Source organism: Rhipicephalus sanguineus, chromosome 7, assembly GCF_013339695.2.
Source record: "Rhipicephalus sanguineus isolate Rsan-2018 chromosome 7, BIME_Rsan_1.4, whole genome shotgun sequence".
In the NCBI taxonomy this organism is placed as follows: domain Eukaryota; kingdom Metazoa; phylum Arthropoda; class Arachnida; order Ixodida; family Ixodidae; genus Rhipicephalus; species Rhipicephalus sanguineus.
The window spans coordinates 8,574,087-8,583,596 of NC_051182.1; the positions used below are offsets into that span (position 1 = coordinate 8,574,087).

Genomic DNA, 9,510 nt, shown 5'->3' on the forward strand with positions numbered 1-9,510 from the left:
TCCCGCAATACCAATTTTGGTGTATATCAAGCTAGGGAAACGCCTGCCAGCGCACCATGAGCGTGGCACGTAAGTCATGTTATACATGACATGCGTTTCATGATTTTCACATAAACTCCTGCTATTTATGTTCTTCACACAGTGAGGTCCCGCAATACCAATTTTGGTGTATATCAACCTAGGGAAATGTCTGCCAGTGCACCATGAGCGTGGCACGTAAGTCATGTTATACATGACATGCATTTCATGATTTTCACATTACCTCCCGCTATTTATGTTCGTCGCACAGTGCGGTCGGGAAATACCAATTTTGGTGTATATCAAGCTTGGGAAACGTCTGCCAGTGCACCATGAGCGTGGCACGTAAGTCATGCTGTGCATGACATGCGTGGCATGATTCTCATATAAACTCCTGTTATTTTTGTTCGCCACACTCTTGTTTAGCCACACCAATTTTGGTATATATGAAGAAACGAAATGGCCGCAAGAGCACCAAGACTGTGGCATGTAAATCATGCTGTACACGACACGCATGTCATGATTTTCATGTTATGACCAGTCATTTGTGTTCGTCATGCAGTCATCTGCTGCCATACCATTTTTGGTATACACCCCATGAACAAAACGGCCAGGAAAGCACGAAGTCGTAGGCGGCTAGATAGATAGATAGATAGATAGATAGATAGATAGATAGATAGATAGATAGATAGATAGATAGATAGATAGATAGATAGATAGATAGATAGATAGATAGATAGATAGATAGATAGATAGATAGATACGCTCAAAGTCGTAGAAATTCGCTAAGAAATGCTTCGCATTTAAAAAAGAAGCAGGAAGGAGATTTTTTTGTCGAGCCTGGTGGCACACTTGTCACCGCCCCGTTATAAAGGGGACGCTCATAGGATCCATCCAGATAGAGTGCCTCGATGCGCGCGCCCCTGTTTAGAGTGGTGTCAGCTTGTGAAAGGGCATGTGCCGCCTCCTACATAGAGTTTCCTAAAATTAACTAGAGGAGGGCGCTGCGATCGTTCAGCCACCATTAGAATGATTATGGGCAGTACACGGATTTGCCTAGTCTTCGTACTTGCGGCCTTCGAACACACTTGTGGCTTTGTTTATTGCTGTGTTTTGTTTTTCTTTCGGATAAAAGAATGGATGGTTGTGACCTTCGTGACCAGATTTCAATTGGAGAGCCTAAAAAGGTTGAAGTGGTGAAGTGGAACTGCTGACTTTAGCTGAACTTCGTTTTGCGATAAAGCGCGTGCAGGCGAGGCGGAGGGAAACGGAGCCAAAATAACGAAGTTTAGACAAATCCGTGTACTACCCATCATTCCCAAGCTGGCTGAAGCGCCATGCTAGAGTGTAGCCATGCGTTGCAGCTCCCATAGACACTAGCGCCAGAGTTCCCACTAGTAAGTATTGTAGGACACTCTATGGCCTCCTCGGCCTTGGCGGCAGCGTGGCCGCCGTTTCCACTCCTCCGCCGTGTCACTTGTGCGTGGCGTGCGCGCTGTTGTTAGGCAGGTGTACGTTTCCCTCCAGGGCCATTGCTCGCCAAACGTCCCAAAGATTGCGCTCGGCCCTCTCCAATGCTGTTGTAAAAAATTGTGGACGTTCATATCAGTGCACTATTTGCCCTCGAAAAGTATTTTTTGGAAAAGATTTGTTTCGTCTATTGCAGTGATTTGAATTTTGGCGTAGTGGGTGAAACCTAGGTTGCGAAAACATACTCTAAAATATACAATACTTCACGGAGCGCCTTCAATATCTGCTATTTGCTTGAAAAAGAATGGCACTAACTTATTATCACCCATTGGCGACCACTAGATGTGCTTTGTGCGGAAGGAATGCGGCAATTCTGCGCCCATTTTGATTATTTTTTCAATATTCTACGAATACTACCGACACAATAGGACTATATCACATGGCTGGATAGTTGGCAGTAAGCGTGTCAAAAAATAATAATATCTGGGGTTTAACGTCCCAAAACCACCATATGATTATGAGAGACGCCGTAGTGGAGGGCTCCGGAAATTTCGACCACCTGGGGTTCTTTAACGTGCACCTAAATTTAAGTACACGGGCCTCAAACATTTCCGCCTCCATCGAAAATGCAGCCGCCGCGGCCGGGATTCGATCCCGCGACCTACGGGTCAGCAGTCGAGCGCCATAACCACTAGACCACCGTGGCGGGGTACGTGTCAAAAAAGTATTGAAGTCGATGACCGAGTAGCTTCGAAGTGGAATGGGCGCGAACATTGAAAAATGTGTGAAATGCCCCATTTTCAGGCACATGTGGCGATGCGTTTTTCAGTGGTGATGCGTTTCAAGTAAAAATGCACGGTTAGCCTCATTTGGGAGACTAAACAAAGGAGATTTATTTGTGAAAGTTTAATCGGAGTGTTTTTTGTTTTAGGCGAGAAACAAAAGTTTTATATTGAGCGTTCGCGACGTGCCTGGGCGCGGGCCCGTAAGTCCGCTTCACTGCTCCGCCACACATCCATGCAATATCAAATGCGGATTCTCTCCATTCGCAAGTTTGCGTCCACCCCACTGTGTCTTGGCCGGAGGGAGTGGCACCCACACAGTTTGCGTGTACATGGCGCACCAGAACTTCAAGCTGATGCTCAATGCCGCGGGCTTCACGCAAACAACAGAAGAATTGTTCTCCACAATTGTATGCGAGACAGAAAATGAAGACTGCATGCGCGGCTGCTGTCTTATGCGCCCAAGTAGCGACGCCCTCAAAAGCATGCTGGACAACGCCTCATCTCTCGATACCGGTAAGATTGACTACCTTCATCTCCAGCAATGGATCAGTGGTATCCGCTGCAGGCTCGAAACAATTATCCTAACTCCAGCGGAATTTTCTGAGAAGTTTGTAGACATGCTACAAGAGTTAAAGTTGCACCACTTCGTGGGCAAGCAGCAAGCAAAATATTTAGGAGAGTTTAAAATGAACCTCAAGGGCGACGAGTTGATTCAGAGAATTATAGTTTCCTCCCCAATCATACCACTGGGTAAACACGCAAGCCCCATTGCATCCCTTAGTCGCATGCCATGACTGCAAGGAAACTGGCTCCCTTCGGGCAAAATCATTTATGGTGATTTCGGAATGTCTCGAACACACTACAGCTGCAGTGGCTACATTTCAAGATGAAGTACTCAAAGTCCTAAAACATGAACTTCCTGATGTCAAACAAATTCACTACTTTACCGACAGTGCATCGTCGCAGTACAAAAACAAGAACAATTTTGTAAACTTGTGCTACCATGAAAAAAAAAGTCACAGTTTCACCGCAAGGGCGAAGCGATGAATGCGATAGCAAGAAAAGCGGCCCGCGATGGACGCGCTGCAAGTATACCGCGCGTCCATCACTAACCGGCAGCTACTACCGCGCGAGCAGACAGCGGAAGGGCAAGGTTCTCCCTGCGCAAATATTAGAAGAAGCGAGCGAGCTGGTTGACGCCCTTAGGTGCTTGCGTTGCGCTGCTCGCGCCATCTCGTTGGTAATGAGAAACAAACGCTTATAAGCGCCTGCTGTCTCAGAGTTTTGCGGTAAAGGGTGTGTATATAACGCTCCCCGTTAGCTACTTGAAGGATCGGCGCTTTGTGGCATAGTGGTTAGAGCCACACGCTGCGGATCGAGAGGTCACTGGCTCGATTCCGCGCTTCGCAAGCTTTTTCGGTATTATTTTTCTTTGAGACTTTTATATATATATATATATATATATATATATATATATATATATATATATATATATATAATGTATATATATACTTACACATATACGCAGCATGAGGCGGCGACAGCGACGGCAAAAACGAGCCGAGACTGTCCATACAATTGCTATCGCAATAAAAGACTTTAGTTTAGCTGCAGAGTGGAACTTTCGCAACCTCTCATGGTAAGAGCGCTTGCGATGGGGTTGGCGGCACCGTGAAGCGGCTGGCATCCAGGGCAAGTCTTCAGAGACACGAGGGACATATCCTTACACCCCATGAGCTTTTTACCTGGTCAGAACAAAATATTAAAGGTATATTTGTGCTCTGGGTGCCAGAGAGAAGGGTTGAAGGAACGAAAGTTGAGCAAGGTTTGATTCTACAACCTCCCTCAAAGGTACGCGCACGTTTCACCATTTCGTGCCACCATCACTGACCACTGTTAGTGCCGGGCTCACCCCCTATTCAGCAACACAGGCATTTCAAGTGGCGAAGACCATACGTCGGCAACGGAAGAAAGAACCGCAACCTCCGCAGAGATCGAAAACACAACAAAGTTCTGCGTCTGTCGTACGTGCGCATGTAGCGACGTGGCAATGAAATAGTGCTCAGATCCGACCGGCAGCCTTTAGTGCCGTACCGAAACCTTCTGCCAGCCATATACGCTGTTTGCATGTTTTCAGCAACGTGAAAACTCGCAGCAGCACACGATCTTGCAACCCATTGGGCGCCGCATATTTCCGTTGCCCCAAGGAAGTGTGGCGGCGCAGAGAAGCGGACTTACGGGTCCGCGCCAAGGCACGCCGCAAACGCTCAATATAAAACTTTTGTTTCTCGCCTAAAACAAAAATCACTCCGATTAAACTCTCACAAATAAATCTCCTTTGTTTACTCTTCCAAATGAGACTAAGCGTGCGTTTTTACTTGAAACGCATCACCACTGTACATGTGCCTGAAAATGGGGCACTTCACACATTTTTCAATGTTTGCACCCCTTCCACTTCGAAACTACTCGGTCATCGATTTCAACACTTTTTTGACACGCTTACTGACAACTATCCAGCCATATGATATAGTCCTATTGTGTCTGTAGTATTCGTAAAATATTGAAAAAATAATCAAAATGGGCGCAGAATTGCTTCAGCACAAAGCACATCGTGAGAGTAGTGGTCGTCAATGTGTGATAATAAGATAGTGCCATTCCTTTTCAAGCAAATAGCAGCTATTTAAGGCGTTCCGTGAAGTATTGCATTTTTAGAATATTTTTTCGCAACCTAGGTTTCCCCACTACGGCAAAATTCAACATCACAGTAATATACAAAAATATTTTTTTTCCAAAACAAAAATACTTCTGAGGGCGAATAGTGCACTGATATGAACGTCTACAATTTTTTACAATAGAATCGGAGAGGGTCGAGCGCAATGTTTGGGACGTTTGGCGTGGAATGACCCTCTACTTTTATGCGCTCGCTGAGGTCACCATGGCCTGGTGTTGCTTGCCGCAGTTCACCAATCATTCCAAGAACGATGGAAGCTGTATAGTCTTCAAGAGATCCGAAAAGAAGGCTTCTTTGGACAGTAAAAATCAAACGGGACAAGTGGAATCCGACGACCACATTATCCATTTGCAGCGTAAGCTTCTAGCGGGTATTTCGAATGGGCATGCAAGGAAAACTTCTGCCGGAGTCAAACTTGCGTAAGAAATGGACACACTGATATCAGCTGTATGCTTAAAAGATTTTGCTTCACGTGTGCATGAATCCTGCATTTTACTTCGTAAACATTCCTTACTGCACTTGGTTGGTCCTGTATCTGCTTGTGATTTTTAGATGCGAAGCATATGGCGGAGTTCAATCCGGTGGTGGTGTGCGGCGTGACTACCCTTACTGCGCATGCTCAAGCCCTCTTCTCACACCTCCTCTCCACTTCCCCTCTGAAACGCGGGCTCGACATGCCGAAATGCTGCTTCGCATCGCCTCATGGTCCCCTTTAGCGGGGTATGGTGTAATTTTTTGCTTTCGCTTTTTCTGTGATGTGAAGTGTATCATGGATTGTATTATTTTTCTAATAATAATAATTTATGGAAATTTACGTCCCAAAACCACGATATGATTATGATAGACGCCATAGTGGAGGGCTCCGGAAATTTCTACCATCTGTTGTTCTTTAACGTACGTGCTCCTAAATCTAAGTAACGGGCCCCTGGCATTTCACCTCCATGGAAATGAGACCGCTGCGGCCGGGATTCGATCCCGCGACTTTCGGGTCAGCAATAGAGCACCATACCACTAGAAAACCACGGCGGTTTCTTGTTTTCTAAATTCCTTCCCGTGGTTTAAGTACGCCTTCTGTGTTGTTCGATGCCCATGTATGTATCTGTGCAGTTAAATCTTTTTCATTATTCACTGCTTCTGTGTTTCAAGGTTACCTTTTCGTCCTGTCTCAAATCATTACGCAGTTCTTGTTTTTTTAATCATTGGCAGCCGCGGCAGCATCGAGACAGTGCCTAAATTAGCATCTGCTTTTTCGCAGATACGAATCGGCTCTCCTGACACCGCATTCACCGAGCTTCTGCTGCTGCTGACGGAGGGCGGCGCGTGCGACACAGCCCATGGGAGCCAGACACAATTATCTTCAAGCGCCGTCTGAATCGCTGGTGGCCAAGCAGGTCAACCTACAGTGGAGCCAGCTGCAACCGTCATACGGCGCCTCGGTGGACGGACAACTTATAAGGCAGTCAAACCAAGCACTGCGTTACATTGGCAGCCGCGGCAGCATCGAGACAGCGCCTAAATCAGCACCTTCTTTTTCGCAGGTTAGTATCGTTGAATTTTTTTTTATTTCCCTTCTTTCGCAATATTCTTGATGCTGCTGCTGCTGCTGCCAAACAGTGATGATGACGTCCAATATGCTATGTTTGAACAGTCAGATACGGCTCACGGAGTCGGACCCTTTTATCGTGTGCAGTGACTGTACTTCTGCTTTTCATACCGGAAAATGTTCGGGAACTTCTGTGACAACGCTCAAGAGAAAGGGGGAGGCGTATCGCCAAGCTTGGCGCTGTACGTCTTGTCGGCGACAGAAAATTCGAGCGCAGCGACCGAGTGAAAGTGATGAATCTGACCAGCAAGACATTCGCATTATGTTAAAGGATATAAGTTCTAAGCTTGACGAGCTGTTGCCACTGAAGGTAGTAGACGGCATAGAGGATTCCTTGCAACTCTGGTCGGAGCAGTATGATGAACTGCGGAAAATTACCGAGAAACGTGAACAGGAAATTAAAGAACTCAGACGCCGCACCGAAATACACGAGAAAAATGAAAACGATGTTATTCAGCTCCAAGCTGAAATCGACGCCCTCGAATGGAAAAGCCGCCGCCTTAACCTTGAATTTCATGGCATTAAACAGACAGAAAAACAAAATTTCATTGACAAGCTAAACGAACTCGCCACGCAGCTTGAGCTTCCACAGCTATCGGCTAACGACGTGGTTGCGGTTCACCGCCTACCGTCTAAGAAATATAAAATCCCCGGCATTATCTGTCGCTTTGCCAAGCAGACTGATAGGGATCAGTGGTGGTTGAACCGAAAGAAACTGCGTAACAAATAATAATAATATCTGGGGTTTTACGTCCCAAAACCACGATATGATTATGAGAGACGCCGTAGTGGAGGGCTCCGGAAATTTCGACCGTCTGGTGTTCTTTAACGTGCACCTAAATCTAAGTACACGGGCCTCTACCATTTCGCCTCCATCGAAATACGACCGCCGCGGCCGGGATCGAACCCGTGACCTTCGGGTCAGCAGCCGAGCACCGTAACCGCTATACCACCGCGGCGGACGAAACTGCGTGACAGGAATGATGTGGTCTTTATGAAGGAAAATGTGACAAAACGAACACGTGCTCTTCTGTTTGAAACAAAAATCACAGCATATCCACGGGGTGAATGATGATGAGTGGGGCGAAGCTACGGAGGGAATCATCTGTAAACCGTGAAACTCTTCCGTGAAATGCGCCCAGTACATAATATAAGGAGTGTGAAACATCGTGTATATATTAAACATCAAACTTTTATTGTACTGTTGGTTTACGTGGTCCCTTCATTATCACTTGTGATCGGTGAAATGCAAGGAAGAAGTCCGCTCCCGAGCGAAAGAGCGCCAAGAGCGACCGCATTCCCCGCTCGCCCTGTGCGAATTAAAGGCAAGGCTAGAGGGAAGACAGGACGCGCGTTCCACGACACGAGGTCGGTAGCATGCCCAACGAAAGCCAACGGAACGCGATCGTGCAAGTGCTCCGGCTTCGCATCGCCTCATGGTTCCACTTAGCGTCCCAAAACCAAACATATTGCTCAAGGTGTGCCTTGCGTTTTTCGTAGAAATAATTTCTTTATCATGTACATTAAACGAAAAGTTGAAAGCTCACTAGAGTGTATCGCCCGCAAAGTATGTCTTTTAGTGTGATTTAACTCTCGTACGGCAGGGTCCTCGCGCCGTTGCCGGTCCACCTCGCCCGTTGACGATCGGGCGAGGTGGCTACATACAACTACTACTACTACACTTTAAGAAAAACATCTGGCGTTCTTTCGTTCTGCTTTTACAAAACATCTGGCGTCTTTCGTTGGTTTATTTCATCAATCAACGGCGTTTTGAACAAAATTTTTATTGTTTAATCACGCACAGGAGAAATCTCACCAGGCACTACCTTGGAGGTAAACAATGGCTGCTAATGGGAATGAGAGACAGAAGAAGTCGGCTTTTAGCTAACACTTACACTTCTACTTCTACTAACGTTTCCTACTGGAACATGCCAATGGCTGCTAATGGGGAATGAGAGACAGAAGAATTCGGCTTTTAGTTAACGCGCACGCTGCGAATTTTTTATTGTTCAACAACGCACAGGAGAAATCTCCCACCGGCACCACCTTGGAGGTCAAAGCGTAAGACTTGTTACGGACTACTACGATGACGACGACTACGAGGGACGAACGGGTGCCGCCTTAAGGAGCTTCGCCCCTAAAAACTGGGCCAAAAGGGCAATGTACAAGTATGTGTGGCACAACAACGGTCGGGTACTTGTTCGCAAAGCGGACGGTGAACAGGCAGTGGTGATTTCCACCGCAGATGATCTGGATAAACTAGGCTAAGAGCTGCGTGCTTTGCTAAACCAATGGCAGACACAAACGTTGACTTCTATGTGTTGCCCCAAGAATGTGAGCAACACATCGGGAAACCGTTCCTTAAATCATTTAAATGCTTTCACCTAAATATTCGTTCTGTTATAAATAAGTAGTCCGATCTTTGTTTGTTCCTTGAACAACTCCGTTTTTCATTTGATGCAATATTATTAACATAAACCTGGTGTACGAATGATCTTGATGTTTTGCGCCTTCCATCCTACAATACATTTTATTTAAATCGTTCCTATTCACGCGGTGGCGGTGTATGCATCTTGATTAGGGAAGCATTTACTTGCGAATTATTATTCGAACTTTCTGTCAGCACACATGACTGTGAAATGCTGTCAATTAAAGTGAAAACATGGTATTAACTGTCTGCTACCGTCCTCCCAGTGGTGCTGTGTCTCCATTTTTCAGTCATCTTGAATCAATTGCAGAGTTCGTTAACAAAAATCACTTTGATGTTGTGTTTGGTGGCGACATTAATATTAATATGATGAAGAATGACTCTGTCAAAGAAAAGCCTGATTTTTTTTCTTATGGTAAATGGCCTAGTTGTGTAATTAATTTACCCTCTAGAATAACTCAACATTCCTCATTTT

The 9,510-nt window shown here is 45.9% G+C and overlaps 1 protein-coding gene across 1 annotated transcript; it reads left to right on the top strand.

Moving 5' to 3' along the window:
* Positions 1-6,869: 6,869 nt before the first annotated feature.
* LOC119400607 (uncharacterized) lies at positions 6,870-9,236 on the top strand. Its single transcript, XM_037667663.2, has 3 exons — positions 6,870-7,318; positions 7,571-7,639; positions 8,737-9,236. The coding sequence occupies exons 1-3, from the start codon at positions 6,870-6,872 to the stop codon at positions 8,873-8,875; spliced, it is 657 nt and encodes a 218-aa protein (XP_037523591.1). The 3' UTR covers positions 8,876-9,236.
* Positions 9,237-9,510: the final 274 nt, after the last annotated feature.

Coding starts and splice junctions, on each gene's coding strand:
- LOC119400607 (XM_037667663.2), top strand. CDS start 6,870: ATGTTAAAGGATATAAGTTCTAAGCTTGACGAGCTGTTGCCACTGAAG. Junction 7,319..7,570: donor CAGTGGTGGTTGAACCGAAA/GAAACTGCGTAA, acceptor ACCGCGGCGGAC/GAAACTGCGTGACAGGAATG. Junction 7,640..8,736: donor AAACGAACACGTGCTCTTCT/GTTTGAAACAAA, acceptor CGCCTTAAGGAG/CTTCGCCCCTAAAAACTGGG.